At 37.9% G+C, this 20,059-nt stretch overlaps 1 protein-coding gene across 9 annotated transcripts in view; it reads right to left on the reverse strand.

Moving 5' to 3' along the window:
* The window catches only part of phf21aa (PHD finger protein 21Aa), a 222,629-nt gene that overhangs the window by 76,906 nt on the left and 125,664 nt on the right, over positions 1–20,059 (reverse strand). For all 9 annotated transcript variants that reach the window (XM_052029723.1, XM_052029726.1, XM_052029725.1 and 6 more), the window contains one exon: positions 12,197–12,331. In XM_052029723.1, coding sequence (XP_051885683.1) covers positions 12,197–12,331 — 135 coding nt within the window. The remainder of the gene's footprint in view (positions 1–12,196; positions 12,332–20,059) is intronic.

Raw genomic sequence — 20,059 nt, forward strand, 5'->3', positions numbered from 1 at the left:
AAAGTCAAAATTTCATTTTCTTGAAGCTTTATAATTCTTCACCATAAGTATCTGCAGATTCACTCATCTGTGAAGATGTAAGAAAAAGCCCGAGTACGATGCAACCCCTTAACCAATGCACTTCTCTTCCAGATTATAAATACAATATTAGTAGATTATCTATATCCTACAAAAGCATATGATATATCAATTCAGATGAAAAATTAAAGCCATAACAGTGCATTTAGAATTAATTAACACAAATTGACAAATATGAAATGGATTGAGATTTTGATAACCCGCACCGAATATTTATTAAAATGTAATCCTCGCAAAATACACCAATATTTTTAACTGTGAAGGAGAATTCAAACATATAATATGCATCAGAATTGGAGCAAAGAAAGTCAGCAAATCTAAACCATATCTGCAGTTTTAATTGGAGTCACTAAAAGTCTATATAAAATTGTTCTTTAAGAATATTCTAAAATACGTCCTCTCAATCACAAATGCTCATCCATTTTGAACAGAAAACTAAAATTCTCTAAACCAAGTTTATAAAGGCTCAGCACTTTATTTTATAGTAGATATTTTATGAGATTAATTGAGCAACCCAAAACTCTAAGCCACTAAATTAATGTAGTTAATCTCTCAGCATCCACAGTATCTTGAAGGAAAGAAATTGTCATTTCAGCAAAGCTACTTGTTGTATGTCCTGACAGTTAAATATGTTTGATCAATTGATATTAGATTTTTCCTTTCCAATTTGGTAGTTTTACAACAAACAACCCAACTAAAATGGCTAAGTCTCGACACTCAAGGAGAAAGCAATGTAAAAAAGATAAACAATACATTCTGCATTTTATCTACACTTATTCTAAAGCAATTTCATCCTTGATCAGATATTCCCACCTCCAAAACAAAAACAATATATTACGGCTTTAATTGTGCTCAATGGGATTCCACTGCCCACATTCACATCATGGAAGCATCTTTCTAAATTCCCTTTAATTCTGGAAAGATCCAAGTGGATTGGAAAACCAAAAATGTAGCACCACCTTCAATACAGGAGGAAGTGAACATGTAGAAATGATAAGCGAATTAGCCTAACACCTGTTACTAGGAAAATGCTGGAATAGTAACATGACATTTAGAAAATCAGAGTGCAACTACGCAAAGACAAAGTTAATGCAAAGAAACTCATTTATTCGTTCTGTGCAGATGGAACTAGCGGGGTGAATAAAGGGAACCAGCAGATTAAGTGTATGTAGATTTACAAAAAAGCATTTGATAAGGCATGACACAGAAGATTACTATACAATGCAAGAGTTCATGGCATCGGATGTATTAGAATGGATTGAGGACTGGCTAACCAACAAAGCCGGGGGTGGGGGGGGGGGGGGGGGGGGGGAGGGAATAAAAATCAATTATCTCCAGCTGGGCAAGCTTTAACCCTTGGGATGCTGGGAACTTAATTTCTGCAAAGTATATTAAGGAAAAAGGGATGAAGTGAAAGGCATTTCTGGATGATACAAAGATATGTGGGTAGGTAAGTCAAACAGCAGAGCACAGAATCTGCAAAACAATATGGATAGGTTACATGAGCAAGCAACCTTATGGAAGTTGGAGTAATATTTGCGAACTGTGTGGTTATCCACTTTGACAAGAAGAACAAAAATACAGAATATTGTTTACATCAACAAAGACCTTAGAATCCTGTTGTGCAGAGGGATCTGGGTGCCTCGTACAAAAAACAAAGTTAACAAGCAGTTAGGAAGGCATTTGGAAAGTTGACCTTTATTGCAAAGGTGACAGAGCATAAAAGTAGGAAATCCTGGTGCAACCGATAGCACATCAATAATCAGTTAAACTTTGGAAGCAGTTCAGAGAAGCCTCACTAGACTATGATGATTTACACAATGAAGGAGATGTCTTATAAGGAATGAATGAGCAGTTTGAGCTACATTCATAAGTTTAGAGTAATGAAGTGAACTGATTCAGAGCTATAAGATTCTGAGGGGGCTTGACCATGTCAATGCAGTGAGGGGAATCTAGAAGGGTCCATACTTGCAGAATAAGGGATCACTCATTTAAAATAGAACTGAGTAAAGTTTACTCCATAAAGTTTATTCAAGGCTGAGGTAGATGAATATGGACGATATACAAATAAATGGTTGTGGGAGCTAGGCAGGAAAGTAGAGGCCATGAAAGTTCAGTCACAATCTTAGTGAATAGAAAGCAGGCTTGAGTAGTTGTACGGTCTAACCTTACCCCTAATATCTTATTTTCTTCATTGCCCTAAATTTAAGTATCTGCAAAGATGAATTTGTTAGCAGGAAGTGCCCTGGATCTAACTGTTGAGCTCCACAGAACCAGGGTCTTGTATGCTGTTAAAAGGCACATAGACCAAAAATTGAACCATCAAGAAGTACTGCTGAGAAAATATTTAACAAATGGCACAGGTACATTCAGCTTTGCCAACTGTCAAAGCTGTTAACCTTTTAGAATGATTCTCTATGTCCTAGTCATTTGAGAAAAATAAGATGCAAATACAATGTGCGAGGTAAAAGATGCTGTTATGGGGCAGTGAAAAATCAAATGTCAATGAGGAGGAGGTCTAATAGGAGTGAGGAAATCATTACTTCAAATAAAGAAAGAAAATCTGTGGATGCTACAAACCTAAAATCAAAACAGAAAGGGTAAATGTTCATCAAATGAAATTGTTGAACTTGAGGCGATTCCAGAAAGTTGCAATATTTAAGTTGGAAGCCAAGATGCTGCTCCTCAAGGTTACATTGAACTTTATTGGAACAGTGTAGGAGACAATGCTTAGAGACTAGTCTCCAAGTGGGATGGAGAATTAATGTGATAGATGACGAGAAGCTCACGGTCATACATGTGGATCAAACAGCGGTGTTCTACAAAGTGGTCGTTTGGTTTCTCCCCACCAACAAAGGAAACTAGATCTTAATAAGCAAATAAAATATACTGTATAGTGGTACAAAGAGCACTGCTGTCTGTAAAGTGGACTTGGAGCATTGGACAGGTCAGAGCCTTAAGTGCAGGTGTTGCATTTCCTGTAGTGAAATGGGAAGTTGTGCAGGTATTGGTGGAGAAGGAAGAGAACCGTGGTATCCCAGAGGAAACAATTCCTTCATACTACTGAAGGGCGAGGAAATAGGACAATGTGTTAGGACGCTACACTAAATTGGAAGCTTCAGAAGTGATGGAGGATGATCTACTGAGGATGAAGTCCAGTTTAATGAGAGATGCAGCAGAAGTCCCCTCCTGGTTCTGGGAGGGAAGGAAGATACAGTAGAGCAGAGCATGGAAAATGGAACTGATATAGTTCAGGGCTCTGTCAATTGTGGTACAGGGGAAAACAGTTGAAAGGAAAAGGACAGCATACTAGACCTATTGTTATCAAAGAGAGCAATATCAGAACAGATGCGACAGCGAAAGCAACTGGCACAAGGAAGTAAAATTCTGATAGAAAACAGAATGGGAGTTTTGTCAAGGTTGCAGCATACTTAATTAGAATTGGAGATGGAAGAAGGCAATAGAAGAATTAGGGATGGACTTTTTAAGGTAAAGACAAGGGTGTATATTCATGAAATTTTCTATATTAGGACAAAAGCAGGAATTAGCATTCATACAGTCATTTATGTACAAGAAGCGAGGAAAGTAAAGACAGGCACTAAACCCCTGGTTCACAAATTCAAAAGCACCAGAGTTCAGAATGATATACTGTACCCTATTCCAACCACTTTGCATAATTACCACCTTCTGCTTAAATCTATATGGGTCTCTTTGATTTAGAATTCCTTCCTACTCAAGTCATTGAATTATTGAACAAATTACGTCTTTGTTTTGCACCTTCTGCTTTGTTCCTTTCTTATTTCCTTATGGTATTTCTCTTCAGCACAGTGGACTTTCCACTGCCTCCGCCATAGCTGCAACACCTGCCCTTACGCCACCTCCATCCAGAGACCCAAACAGTTCTTTCACGTGTGACAGATTTACCTGCACCTCCCTTAATATCATCTACTCCATTTGGTTCTCCGAGTGTGACCTCCTCTACATTGGTGAGACCAAACGCAGACTAGGTGAACATTTCGCAGAACACCTGCGCTCTGTCCGTAACCACGATCTGCATCTCCCCGTTGCCAGTCACTTCAACTCCCCCTCCCACTCCATCACAGTCCTCAGCCTCCTCCACTGCCAGGAGAAGTCAAAGCACAAACCGGAGGAACAGCACCTCTTTTTCCGTTTTGCAACTTTGCAGCCTAACGGCACGAACATTGAATTCTCCCACTTTAAGTAATCCCCACAACCCCAGCCCCCTCCAACCATGCCTCTTCTTTTCCCTTTTCTAGCCTCTCTGTTTTCTTCCTTATCTTTGACCCATCCCCCAGTGGATCTGCTCTCCCCTCCTGTCCTGCACCTGCCTATCACCACCTTGTGCTCACCCTGCCTCCCCTCTTTCGTCCACCTATCACTGCTCTGCTTTTCCCTCCTATATATTGGGCTTCTCCTTTTCCTATTTTCAGTCCTGAAGAAGGGTCCTGACCCAAAATGTTGGCCTGTTTTTCTCCACAAATGCTGCCTGGCCTGCTGAGTTCCTCCAGCATCATAGTGTTTTTCATTTCAATGTAAATCCTGAAGTCATTTTTGCTCTTTCTCCAACCAAAGCATTTATGTCACCAATAGTTTTGAACTAGCTGAAACATACTTCAGTGATAGAGCTTTGTATTTGCACAACAAAGATGTCATTATTTTTAAGTTAAAATCTGCTGATATAAATACTTATATCCATGTTTATAGTTTAATTGACAGTCATACAGCCCACCAACTGGTTATTTACTTTCAGCGAGTCTAAAAGTACCCCATGCTTACCTACCTTTGCTCAAATTAAATTTAAATAAACAAATACTACGGACAGGCATAAAGTACTAATGAAAAGATAGTTGCAATTAATCCTACTACCTGCAAAGCATGCTTATTTGTTTAAATGATATATTTAAAATACAATTTATAATGTAATAACGTTTGCAAGAATTCAACCACGACAGAGAAGTCCAATGGAAAGTATGGTGAAAAGAGACCAAGACCCAAGGGAAATTACTTCCAAGTAGGAAAAACTACACCATAGTTCCTATGATTCTTACATTGCTAGTTAATAAGAAGCCCAAAAATGAAGAACAAGACAACTTCGGAAGCATGCTCGATTTACTTCATTCATCAACCTCATTATAAAACCTTTCCAAAGTGATAAATTCATTTTCTCAACAGGGTGGCAGTGCAAGGTTACAATTGGTCTCTGAACACCAGCTAGGAGGTATGAGTCAGTGCATTTGATAAAAGAATCTGAAAATTCTGAAGTGGGGTAGGGTGGAGTGAAGGTGGGAAGTGAACAGGATTACTAGAAAACAATGTATTTAAAAAAAAAGAGATGGTAAAATAATGTTCTTGCAATCATCTACTGAGATCAGTGATTGTGACAAGTGAAAAAGAACAAAGCACAGGCAAATATTATAGAATGTGAAAGCAGACACTGAATTAAAGCAAGAATTTTGAAGTTACTTCATAAGATAGTGGCACATTAGTATTTTAAATTGTGAACTAAAACTTAGTCCATCGAAACTTACTCCAAGTTTATTTGATATTCACTGGAAAATACATTTCTTTGTCACATGGGAAGATTTTTCACCTCTTAGTACCAACTTACTTTCTTCTATTTACATGCCTTATGTACATTTGCACAGACCATGCTTTCACAACTTCCCTAAGTGACCATTCTTCATGTGGGATTGATAATGAGTATCGGCAGATCATTTGACTTCGGATATGAATTAGGAGCCACAGTAGACCCCTCAGACATCAAGGCTACTCCATCATTTAACAAGATCATGACAGATCTCATTTCAACCTCAACTCTGCATTGTCGACCTGTGGTAATCTTTCACCCTCTTACTTGTTAAAAATCTAACTCTGCCTTAAAAATATTCAAAAACTCTGCTTTCACTACCTTTTGAGGAGAGTTTTACACACTCATGACTTCAAGAGAGAAAAAAATCACCTCATCTTCACCTTAATTGGGCGATTCCTTATTTTTAAACAGTGACCCCTAGTTCTAGATTCTCTCACAAGAGGAAACATTCCACTCCATATTCATCTTAATCAAGTCCCCTCTCATATTTCTAGACTCCAGCAGATACAACTAGCAACTTTTCCTCATAAGACAGCCTGCCAATTCCAAACATCTCTGAAAACCTTCCAGTGACAGCACAACTGCAGCATCAATACATGATATAATCTAGCATATATATGGCAGTGCCTGATGCAAGGTAACCAGAGAGAAGAGAGGGCAATTTGCATTCACTATTTCCTTGCATCTGCAAGATGTACAAATTGACATTCACCACAAGGAACTCTCAACTGAGAAATGAATAAAAAGGGCATGTCCTTCAACAACGAGAAAAATAAGCAGAGCATCTAATTTGGTCAGATAGTTACCCTCCTGCTCAAACTTGAAAAGCAGTTTGAAGGATGTCATAATGTCAATCTGAAGATTAGCAGTTTCTCAAAATCATAAACTAATAAGCAAATCTTAGACAAATGCTCCAGAAAGCCATATCAAACGAAGCCCCTGGTCAAAATAATCTATGACCAGGCAAGGAATGGGAGTGATGGAAATCCAACTATTGATGACCACGAAACATCCTGAGATCATCAAAAGTAAGAAAATAAAGATTAGGTAGAAAGAAATGACATCAAATTGGCTACAAAAAAGTGATAGACATCTATGAAAGTCACCTATAAAATTAGGCCTGCATTTATTGCTCAGCATGGACAAGTTGGGCTGAAAAGCCTGTTTCCGTGCTGTACAACTCCATGACTCTATACAAGACATGCAAATGATGACTGGCTTGTTAAGTTACAACAGCCCAAGGGCTGGCCAAGTGTCCCTGATCGCAAGTAGTATTGCAAGAACATAGCCAGGCAAACCAAATACAATGAACAATAATGCTAATGTTAAAAAGAATGACAGGATACTGAGGCTAGGTAAAAAGCTTAACTGTAAAGAACTAGAAACAGTATTTGTGGAATAAAAACAGAAAATGCTGGAAAAACTCAGCAAGTTAGGCAGCATTGTGGCTGCTGAGCTTTCAACATTAACTGTTTTTCTTTCCACAAATGCTGCCTGACCTGCTGAGTTTTTCTAGAATTTTCTATTCTTATTTCACATTTTCAGCATCTACTGTTTTTTTTTGATTTTCATAGCATTTGTGAATCTGGCCAAAGTGCTCAACTTGGTCAGACACAGACTTTAACTAAAGCACTTCTGTGGATGAAGGTAATTTGGAACCCCTTCAACTCTTTATTTTATTAACTACATTCAGACTGATGACCTGGAAAAATATTTGGGAGCCCATAACAACTCCAAAGCAGCTATCTCTAAGCAGAATTGACCTGAAAAGATAAATAAATGGTTTACCAACCTCCATGCAGTTAAGCTGAAACTACTACAGAAAACTGAGTTCCCAAGAATACACACGATCCCTAATTTGAGCCACACTGAGTCTTCACTACCTGCTCAAATACCATTTATAACTCTGCATACTCAAGAGGCTGGGATCAGGAACTGCAGAAGTCAGGAACATGGGCAGGTTTGGGGCCAGAGACCAATCCAATCTGTGGACCAGGTATGCTAAAGGAAGCAGAACTGTGTCAGGATTGGGGTCGGGAAACTTGGGGGGGGGGGGGGGGGGGGGGCGGGAGATGGTGGTGAAAGTTTCAAAAATGGGGGTAAATTTACAAACAAACACAGGCTGAAACTAACATAGAAGATATTATACCCATGGAAAAGTTGACAGCTTAATGTCATTGCAGCCTTTTTGTCAGTGCCAGCAGCTTTTGCGATATCTGCATTTTTTTCCCCTGCAGTAAATCCATGCCCCCATTACTCACTGAAAACTAGGACTCAGTTGGTAGAGGCATCTGAAAGCTTCTTGACAGTGCTGAGTAGAGCAATTGAGAAAACTCTACCTTCATACAATACTACAGGCAGTATACTTTCTTCCAGGAACTGAGACAGAACTGGGTCTTGCCAAACTTGTTGATTCCATCAACAATTATCAGTAAAGTTAAATTCCCAAGACACATTCATGCACAAATCCTTTCCGGTGAACAGCAATGGCAAACAAAAACAAAAACAAGAAACCTTAAGGTTCTTACAGAATCTAAGAGTTCCAAAATCTTGATAGTGTGCAAGGACAGTTAACAAAATAGTATTAGTATTCCTGTGGAGCTGCGGAAAACAATCATAGAGGAGGGGATATTGAAAGCCTCAGATTGGTTTACAAGTATGGAGGTTGGAGAAAGTGGGAATTACAGAAATGGCTCCTGTCACGTGCCAAGGCTCCAGGATCAGGTGCTTCGGCAACAGACTTTCAAGTTCCTGGATAAACATAGAATTGATGCAAAGGCCATCAATTCATCAATGGAAATGCCATCTGTAGACAACTGGATGCACAACGAGGTATGACTATGCAAGCCAACCTAAGCCCTGTAAACAATACAAGATGGATAAAGAGACCCTAGCACACACATCAAGTAGACACTTGTGCATTAAGAATGCCAGAACTCAAAACATATAACAAAAGAATGGAGTGCTTTAAAGAAAAATTCTCCAAAAATGGGTGGAGAACATAAACTTAAACAAAAAGATCAACAGATGGTGCTCTCTGGAAACCTAATCTGATATTCCCCAAGGGGTCAAGAGAAAACTATGATCAACATCATTATTAGATAATATTATTACAATCAATCATTTGAGAAGGCCTAATCTGAGAAATATAAACATCTTGTAATAGAGTAATGCTATTACAGCGCCAGCGACCCGGGTTCAATTCCAGCAGCTGTCTGTAAGGAGTTTGTACATTCGTCCTGTGTGTCTGTGTGGGTTTCCTCCGGGTGCTCCGGTTTCCTCCCACATTCCTAACTCTTTGGAATTCCTAATTCCAAAGAGTTAGGAATCCAATTTCCTAATTCTTCGGGTTAGGAAGTTGTGGGAATGCTATGTTGGCACCGGAAGCGTGGCGACACTTACGGTCTGCCCCCCAGAACGCTCTACACAAAAGTTTGTGTTTCGATGTACATGTGACTAATAAAGATATCTCAGCTTATTAATTGCTATTAAAAATGAACAGTTATTGGTCATTTGAACAGCACATCTCTAGCTTTGCCAGGAGACTGATGCTGGACATACTGCAATCTTTTTCATATTTAGAAACGATGTACCCCATCTTACTTATGATCATACTAAATTAATTCTGCTTCTTAAGTTAGATCATATAATGCATACAATTATGATTGTATGTTTAACACGCATATTGATTTACGTTAAAAACCAAAACATAACACCCGTATCATCTTCCCACTCATCGTGACGCCATATTTGGCGAGAGGAGAGAGAAGAGTTGAGCAAGATTCACTGTCTTTTGCCATCCAGCATTAGACCTGCCGTCTAATTTCACCCAGTAACTTTCCATTTGTTTGTCCCAAACATATATCCAGCAATGTTGCTAATTTTCAACAGAAAACCACTCCTCCCTGGGATTAAAAGTAACAGCTCCTTTTTCAAGAGTCAGTTTTCTGTATTCCTACAAAAGCCTGGGAGTACCTGCTCATCTGAATACAGAACCTACAAACTTCATGATTGAATTTAGAAAACACCTGGCTGGTGACACCTTGCTACAAATGAAAATCAAAAAAACTCTGATGCTGGACACCTGAAACAAATACAGAAAATGCTGCAGGCACTCAGCAGAGTTCCCCAGCATTTATACAGGGGAATCCATTCTCAAATCCAGTGCCAGATTACTGGCACAGGAATCATAAGCCTCTTCATTTGAATGGGGTTGCAAGGAAGAAAGGCTAATCACATTTATTTTATAACAAAAAACACAACATGCTTCAAATACTCAACAGGTCAAGCAGCATCTGTGGAAAGAGAAATAGAATTAACAATTCTGTCAAAGATCCTTTGACAAAACTACAAACTCCTGTGTGACCTGTTGAGTGTTTCCAACATTTTCTGTTCTTTAATTTCACTTGCAGCACCCACGTGTGGAACAATTTACATTGAAAAGATACAATTTTGTTGTCAAGATCAAGCACAAGCTTTTCCTCCCTTTAAGTGGAATATTCATATTCTTAAGATAGGTGATAAAAACAATAAAATAGTAAAGCAACTTAGCAAACTCCAGGGCAATCACAGGCCCAACAAAAAAACTTTGACCTCTGGATGTAGAAGCTAAAGTCTATCCAAGTGTTTTGGTTTTGCCGAGGCACCTCACATCAGTATAATTGATATCACTGCACTCAGCATTAATTTCATCTAAATACATTTTAAATTGATTGCAATTGAGTCCTCATGATATTCTGAAGTTATTCCAAACTCAAATTTGTCTCAAAGTATGGTACAAGGATCTTCATTTCTCTTGATCACTTGGAAATTACTTGAGATGTGCGATAATTCCTTTATTTTTAAATGCCAACTAACTCTTCCCTTTCCAAACCCAAAGACTCAAGTTTATGTTCAATATGTACATGTCCAATGTCCATCTGTGAAAAGATGTCAGTCACACTAGTTCTTCACAAACCTCAAACTTATTTGTCACACTTCAGAAAAAAAACTGTTCTCTGAACTAAGGTCTGAGTGATGGGTGCTCATCCTCTTGGGGAGAAATACAAAACTTTTTTGCCACATCTTTCAGTTAACATCAAATATAATTTCCCTAATCTGAATTGACACTAAACAGTTACACAGTTGAAAACAATTTTTTTAAAAAAATAAATGCTAAGAGCTTCAGTAGGGCACAATTTAATCCATGTAATTAACAGGAGTCTTTCACAATATTTCCTTTGATGAAAGGCCAAGGTGTCCTGGCAATTAATGAAGTGATTTTGCAGTTTACAACACAAATGCTTTCCAATTCCTTTTCACCTTATGAAAGAGATTTTGCAAGGTAGATGACCATCAGCTTGTATATGTAAGTTTATTTTGTTAACATAGTTGCCCTCTAAGTTCATTAAAACTGCAATGTTCAGTGTTGTAATGTCTCTTCCAGTTGAATCCTTCTTAGCACCGCAACTTTCTCCAGGAAAATTAAAGATATATTCAAATTGGCATTCAACAAAGCAGTATTTAAGTCTCAATCTTGGACAATTTTTGATGGTTGTTAGCAGGTTTTTTTTGCTTTATTTCTACCCTAACACTCTCCTATCTTGTCTCCAACTTTGTTCCTTGCTTATTTTCTCACCTTGGGTCTCCCTGTCTCCTGTTCTCACTTTCTTCTCCAGGGCACTGCTGACTTTATCTTAGATCTCCTTCCCACCCTGCCAACTACTTCACTAGTCATTCATGCTATTTTTAAGTGAATCAAGCCTCCACCTGCACTCCCATGCAGAGTTGCAATTGATCGCAAAGCATGTAATCCATTTTGAAAGAAATGCACTTGGATTAGCCGTTACAGAAGCACCGAGGTTGGCTGAAGTAAAACAAAACTTGTGCACTAGATGTGGCTTTTGGGAGATATGACGTATGTAAAACACCCACTGTAGCTAATTCATTGCCAGAATTTTAATCACTGGAAACGCAAAAAAGATTCTGTCTAATCAGTCAATCACATAAGAGTGATAAATAAAAGGTCTTTTGTCCATGTTATGTTATCTACCAGTCCAATAGCCTGAGGATGTTTAAAAAAGGTACAGTTGTACTCATACAAGTTTTAATCCGCCAAAGAACAGAAATAAAGTACTGCTATATCACAATTTGCAGACAAGACAATATCCCACAGATCCACACAATCTTAATGAATATACAAAGATGTATTTTGTTGACAATCACATGGAGACAGTTATAGAAGGTATAAATGTAATGAGCACATACTAAATTTGAAGATTAACTTAAAAAGTTTGTGCATTTCACATTCCCATTGCTTAGAAAAGCTGTTACAAGGACTACTGATAGACAAGAATGTTGGTTCTTCTGTCAGTGCAGTGTAACAAGTTGCAAGCTCATTTGACAGCTCCATGCACTGCTCCATCTGATGAATATGTATGAATTCAAGTTATGTGATAAAATCATTGGTGCAAACTTGATAGGTGGTATGGCTTGTTTCTGTGTTGTAATTTGCTACAATTTTATTACCTGTGGGCTGCTCAGCTGTGCTCCAGTCTGTTGTTGCTGCTGTGGTGGTACCTGTGGCTGTTGCATTGGCAGTTTGCCTTCATGATGTTCCTGTTTCACCATCAAATCTTTCCTCAGCTGTTCAACCACTTTTTTCTGAAAGAGTACAAAATGTATGTTAGATTCAAGCTGCAATTCAGAAATGTACTACACGTCATCTATGCTAGTTTACTATGTTGATATTAGGGTTCTCAGTGAATATATTGTATTTTAAACACAACAGTATAGAAGACTCAAAACTATTAAAGTTTTATGTTTTATTAGTCTGTACAAGAAAGCACAGTATGAAAAATACTGAATACTTTCCCCTGATGCCAAACAATAGAATGGTTGGGTATAAGGGTTTATAAATTAGTATTATCAACATCCCACTTTGTGCTCCCCAAATTTTCATTCCATTGGTTTTGCTACCCATGAAGAATAACAGGAAACAATTTAAAAACTTGAATTAATAATGGGGAAAGCCCAGGAATGCAGAAGATCTAATATTGTGGCAGGTGATTTTTTATGGGTTTCTAATGAACCCATTAGTAATATAAGCAGCTTCTATCTTGTTCTTCGCTCGATGAATAGGTTGATATACAAGTAGTGGTATTTCAAGGGATATGAATTTAAAAATATAGACATAAAATAACACCAAATATCATAATAACTCTATTCTACGTTTTATGAGGCAAATAACTATAACAGCATGGTAATACAAGGGTTTGGCTTTAATTCTCATTTTTTCTTTAATTGATTACAAAAATGATGCAAAAACAAGTTACTTTGGTATATTTAAAGTAGTAAGAGGAAAACAGTCCACCAGAAATCCTATTATTGTTACACAATAATCCTTGGTACATACATGTTGGCAGAGGACAAATTGCATTTAACATTTTTAGCATGGAAAATGTTTTCAAGGACATCAGAAAGACAATTTCTTCATTAAATGGGCAAAGCCAAAGGAGGAGCTATGAACAGATGTGACATGAGAAATGAAGTTTAATAAAGGTCTTAAAGAAAGACAGGTCAAAGGCAGAGGAGCAGGTCAAAAGGAGGACATTCCAGACTGGGGAGTGAGAGTGAAAGGGATATACAAGACTGCACAAGGCAGTGTAAGAAGAATGGAAGGTGAATAGAGTGGGAGAAAACACAAGAATGAGACTTTAAAACCTGAGGTGTTGGGGACCTGCGACCAATATAGGTCAATTGGACGGGGTATTGAATGACTTCAATGGTGCAAATTCGGGTATAGACAGATGAGCTAACTTTTATGAAGGCTATGATACCAGCTAAGAGTTACCTGCCATCTACAGCAGAAAAGAAAGAGGCCATTCAACCCACATCAATGCACTGTTCAAGCCTTTTCATGCCTTGCTTCATCTTACCCTATTATTTACTCCGTCACGTTTATCTAACTTCCTTTAAATAAACTTCAAGTATTTGCCTTGTTTATATATTACAATTGAAAGTTCCACATTTTCGGCAAAGAAGCGTTTTCTAAGTGCCTACTGGATTTATTGGGTATTTAGGACATTCAGTTTTAGAGAATCCACAAACGAGAACACTAACATCTAGCCCATCTCTGCAGAAAAATCAAACCAACACTATTTTTAGGTGACCCATTTTTGTACTTCCAGTATTGTATGCATCTGCACTCAAATATCCCTTTGTTCATCTACCTCACTCATACATTAGTCTGGAACTTACTATCAAAAATTATTTACCAATCATGTGCCATTTTGCAAGTACAGTAGAAAAGTACTTTATCCCAAACTTCTTTTTCTGTGAAACCCAAACTAGTAGTTATGATCTCCAAAGCAAATCATTTGTACAAATTTTTCAACAGCAGCCCAAGCAACCTTCCAAATGAACAGCACTTCCCATCTTTTGCCGGTGTAAAAGGTTATCTGCTATTCCATTTCCTGCTTTGCAGTCAGATTGATATCAACTCTGCTTCTAATTCACATACTATGATCTTAGTTTTGATTTTACTGTGCATCACTAGAATCTACGAGTGAGAAATACCCAGATGAGTTTCCACAGCAATGCAAGAAACTTTTACTCCTTTGCAGTTGAATAACTTAACATTCAATAAGGATAAGTGACAAAGTGTACCTCAACGGGAGTCAGACAAATATACACATTTTTAATCTATCAAATCATACCATTGTACTATTTGAATTGTTCAGACATTGCCAGAATTTGGACCTTTATTGGAAATTGTATAAATAGCATCAAGTAATATCACAACTTTTGTTGCATGTCCAAATCAAAAATGGATAATTCAAAATGAAGGAGCTAAAAACTCAGCAGCTTACAAACCTAAATACATTTTGGTTAGGGACACTATTTTAAATATAAAAACACAAGCTGGTTCTGTTTTATTGAATCAGGCGTCCCTGCAAGTTTAAATTATTTTAGACAAGGAAAGCACCTTGAAATAAAACTGGTGAAAAATTTGGAAAAAAAAATAAAGTTCCACAAAACAGGAGCTTGTGGCATGTGAAAAATCAAATCACTTTCATACTAACTTTCAGCAGTGGCCCACAGAGATCAGTCTTTTGCACAGACATATTGAAAAATAAAGTTCTTTGGAATGATCATAATGTTAAACAGCATTAATCTGGAAAACTGCAAAATGCCAAGAAGAATACCATACAGTTTATGCGAGGTGGCTAAATGAAAAATGGGATGGGCCATGAAAGAGTAACAAGGACATGCTTCAAGCATAACATCCAGCTGCAGAGTATTAACAGCTTCGTAAATTAGTTGACCAAACAAGCCGATGCTCAGAGATATCCTGCAGTTTTAGTTGGTGTGAACACCGGCACAAATTTCCTGGGATAGCTGTGGCATCAGAACGTGAAAAGCAGAGGCAGCCAGCAATAAATGTGTTGGCTGACTTTGCAAAACATGCACTAAGTTTTTCTCTGTGATACACTCCAATAATGACCAGCACAATGAAGGCTAGTTCATCTGAAAAAGCAATCTTTAATAATACTTTTTACACTTTATGTAACCAATCAATCCATGAGTGGATATAGCAAAGTCCTGGACTAGCTTGCAACCTACCATTCGAAAGGGTATTCTAAAGGTTGTAACGAGCAGGAAAAGATAAAGCAAAAGAAATATGGAAAATTGCAACATTAGAAAGATCATCTTGGCTCATCCAGTGGCTGAGTTAGTAAATCCACTGAGTTTGTTATTCTTTTTCATTCATTTATATGCGCTAGAGTCACTGGTAGGACAAGCATTTGCTTCACCCCTAGTTGCCCTTAAGATTATGCAGCGGGATGCATTCTTAAACTGCTGACGTCTTCCTTGTGAGGGTACTCTATTAGTGCTATTGGGTAGAGATCCAAAATTTAGACCCAACAATGAAGGAATCAGCACATTTTCAAATCAGGATGTTGGGAGGAAAACCTGCAGGTGAGGCTGTACCCATGTTGTCCTTCTTGATGGTGGAGATGGTAGGTTCAGGAAATGTGGCCCATGATTAATTGCAGTACATTTTGTAGACTATGCACACCACAGATATGATGTGCCAGTGGTAGAGGGAGTGATTGTTTAAGTTAATAGATAGGGTGCCAATCAAGTCAACTGTTTTGTTTTAAATAACACCATACCTTTTGAGTACAGATGGAACTGTATGCATCCAGGCAATTAGAGCACTTTCCATCACACTTCTGAGTTGTGCCTTGTAAATGGTAGAAGGACTCTGGGGAGTCAGGAGATGAGTCACTCATTGCTGGATACCCAGCCAATGACCTGTTCCTGTGGACAGGGTATTTTTGCAATTGGTCCAATTCAACTGTTAATCAATGGTGACCTCCAAGATGATACTGTTTACTATAGTGTGGGACTGGGTGATACAAACGCTATTGAATATCAAGGGTAGGTAGTTAGACTCTCTCTTGCTTGGGTAGCTCATTGTCTACACAGCATTTGCATGGTCTTAAGCAAAATAAACTGCTGGAGGAACTCATCCTGTCAGGCAGCAGCTGAGAAGGCAAAGGGATAGTCAACATTTCGGGTCAAGACCCTGCATCAGGACTAAGAGTGTAAAGGGTAGATAGCAAATATAAAAAGGTGAGGGGGAGAGGTGAGGCAGGAACTGGCAAGTGAAAGGTAGATCCAGGTGAGGAGGGGTTGATGGGCAGACAGGGGAAGGAGGGGTGGAGATAGTGACAGAGGCTGGGAGATGATTAGTGGAGACAACAAAGGTCTTGCTTGCCACTTATCAAGCCAAGCCTGACTTCCGCCTCAGTTTTGCAGCATGGACTGCTTCATTTTCTGAGATTGAACACTGCAACTTGAACATTATATAATCATTTTTACTTGCAACTTTATGATGAAAGTATGATCTTTAACAAAGGTGGTTGGATCTACAGCATTGCCCCATGGCCGAAATGAAGGTTTCCAATTCAGGCATACAAACTAGAAAGGTCCCCATTCAATACATGGTCTGAGATGAGCTACCTTACCTCAGACAGAGAAGTAATAGGGTCAGCTAAATAGGACCATGTTGCCACAGGTCAAAGAGGGGAAAGAAACTAAAATAGTTAAAGTAGTACAGTTGATTCGGATCAATAAACTAACATTTTGGGATGCACAGTATACAAGACAGGATTTGGTTCAAGTAGTTATGTCTTTATGATTAAATATTCAAAAGCTGGGTTCATAGGTAACCATTTGGAGAAGGGTACTTTGTGGAACAGGCCCTTTGGAGCAGACTCGACGGGCCGAATGGCCGACTTCTGCTCCTTTGTCTTGTCTTATGGTCTTTGCATTGGAATAAGTGGAAAAAAATTGATATGGTCAAACTATGGAAGAATGATAAAAGCATGGTACAATTTGGCAATGCAACAGCAAGAACAAAAGCTGGTAAATGTAGTTCAATACATCAGCATTTCTAGTTTTTTTTTGGTAATTTAGGAACTTTAAGAATGAGCACACTTTCCAGTTCACTTCCATAATTCACTTCAGCAACAGAAAACCTATTGTGTGCATTTTAAAAACCAAATCTATTATGTAAATATTGTTATAACACCAGGATGCTTTTGCAGATATTTCCTTTATCTTCCTAATATCTTTAGAATTAGGGAAACATTACCGTGCCATATAAATTCCAATATAAACAAATCAAATTTTCAGCTTTTACTGCTGCCCACAAATTAATATATTCTGTTTCATGGAAACACAAATGCTTACTATGACTTCTGATCAAGATAAACAATACATCAATCATGAAAGACAAAAGGAACATGAAAAAATGATACAGAAATTAAATGCACATTGCAAAAAATAAATCAATGCATCAACAATTTAATGGATGATTTACACAAAATATAACAAACTGCAGGCATATATACTAACATTATCCAAACCACAGCATATTCGCAAACCAATTTACTGTAAAACAGTAACCTATATAAAAAAGTTGGCAGGAAGAGCAACTGAATGAAAGAATTACGAGATTCAAGAGAAGCTTACAGGAGTTGCAGTGGGGGAAGGGGACATACACACTCACACACAAAAGATTTCCACTAGCTAAAGGATTTATCCTGAAAAGTAGATGAACATATCAATTACCCAACTCAAATGAAGGCACTTTTTCAGAATTCTTGAAGATTACTGTATAATAAATTTTAAATTTTCCATCCACTTCATAATGAACTCCAATCATCGCTACTCAAAAAAAACTCCCTATAACTATAAGGGAAAGAATAGTAGGACCATTGGGGAAACCCTGAGCTACTGCCATATGGTTGGAACAAAGAAACAGCCAATCAGAACCAGACTGCTGAAATTGAGAGATAATTACGAACTACGCATCACAACCCCATGGGAACAATACTAGAGGCCCAGCAAATAGGGGCTTTTCAAGTTGATGTGCAAGAAAACCTTCCCTTTCTAATATTAATAAAATATATATTTTAAGCTGATAAAGACCAAGAAACCTGCTCTCTTGGTCCAAACAAATGTTACATAAGTCAGACAGACCTCAGCTGGGACCTTTGTGTAACAGCTTAGTTATTATTTGTAGTCCTCACAATCTATATTAGCTGTTTCTTTCTTCCTTCTCATCATGCCACTATGAGCAGCTGGCACACTTTAGAGCCTTTCCACTCAAAAGAATCATAGTTCAAAAATCCTGAACACATTTTCACAACAAAAGGTTATTTACAGTACAAAAGGCAATGGAATACAGGTGCTGAGATAGGTCATTCAATTTATTTAAAAACTCCAAATAACATGATTATTCAGTACAACACACAAATTAAACCCTGTGGGTCTCTTTTTAACATATGTACAGAAAATATATAACCTGACAAGAATACTAAATAACAATTCTTTACATTGCAGCAAAATTTTTAAAAGTTTACTCATTAGAAATTTACACACAGATTTCAAATACAAATCTACTATTATTTGCATTACAGCCTATGTAAAACTTTTCCAAAAGTTATTGGTCTTTGTCAGTTGTTAATGGTGCCTGGTTTATAAAGATAACATATGTTAGTTGTGATAGCCTTTGGCTTGCCAAGTATTGATTACAGCTAAAGTTATAAATTCAGTGAGACATGATAAAATAGTACTTTGAGGTAATGCTGAAACACTCTCGAATATGTTACTGAAATAAAAATTATCTGAATGGTTATCAATATACGCATAATTGGAAGGATCATTATCCTTAAAAATCAGAAAGAAAAAATTGTCAATTTTGGTTGAAAATTTTTAAAGGGTATTTGTTAAAATTCTATTAAAATGGCCAAGTTCCAAGTGAAATAAAGTTGGTGCAGAAAATGCGAGAATAACTTATCAAGTCAAGCTGCATTTTGAGAGGGGGAATTATCTATTGTCATTAAATCTTATTCGAAAGTTAAATATTCTGAAATTAATTTCTTCACTAATTCAGCATAACACGGACATTCAACACTTAAAATAATGAGGAAAAATTTCAAATACATGACCTTTTCTTTGAAATAAGTTCAGAGCAATCACAAATTTAAGTATGTCAGAGGAGAATTCTGGGTGTAGAGGAGGGTCCAAAGGTAGGTGGAGAGGTAAGGGGTGGTGTGGAAATAAAAAACGTCGTGCTAAAAATTGGAAATAAAAACACAAAACAGTGGAAATACTTAGCAAATCAGGCAGCAATAATGGAAAGAGAAAGTTAACATTTCAGGTCCTTGACCCTTTGTCAAGATTGGGAAAAAGAGAAAACAAGTTTGTTTTCAGTAGCAGGGGAGGAGGGGTGGGAATGAGTAGCTCAAGTGCAAATACCTCTGATAGGGTGAGGTCAAATGGCTAAAGGTGGCGGTTAAAAGCCCATTATGCTTCTTTGATGTGTTATGTGTTGCTAATAGCAAGGCTGTGGGGCACGCTCAGCAGGCTAGACTACACCGATGGAAAGAAAAGCTGAGCCAAAATGATGGCAAGCCAGTTACCCAAAGTTGGAATATTTGATACCGAATCTGGAGGTTACAATATACCCAGACAGGTTGTGGTGTTCCTCAACCGTGGCTTCCCTTCCACCATGGACAGAACCCTTGACTGCATCTCATATTTCCCACGCCTTTGCTCTCACCTCTTCTTCTAAACAGATTTCTCCTGGTCCTCACCTTCTACCACACTTGCCCCGGCGTTCAACAAATCATCCTTCACAATTTCCATCAACTCCAAATAAATCTTACCATTTTAATTCTCTGTTCAACTCTGTCTATCTGTAGCCATCTGCACTGTTACGAGATCTAACACACACTTGAGGAACAAAACCTCATTTTCCATCTGGGCAAGTTCCAGTCTTCTGGACTGTATATATCAAATTCACTAACTTAG

Source organism: Pristis pectinata, chromosome 14, assembly GCF_009764475.1.
Source record: "Pristis pectinata isolate sPriPec2 chromosome 14, sPriPec2.1.pri, whole genome shotgun sequence".
In the NCBI taxonomy this organism is placed as follows: Eukaryota; Metazoa; Chordata; class Chondrichthyes; order Rhinopristiformes; family Pristidae; genus Pristis; species Pristis pectinata.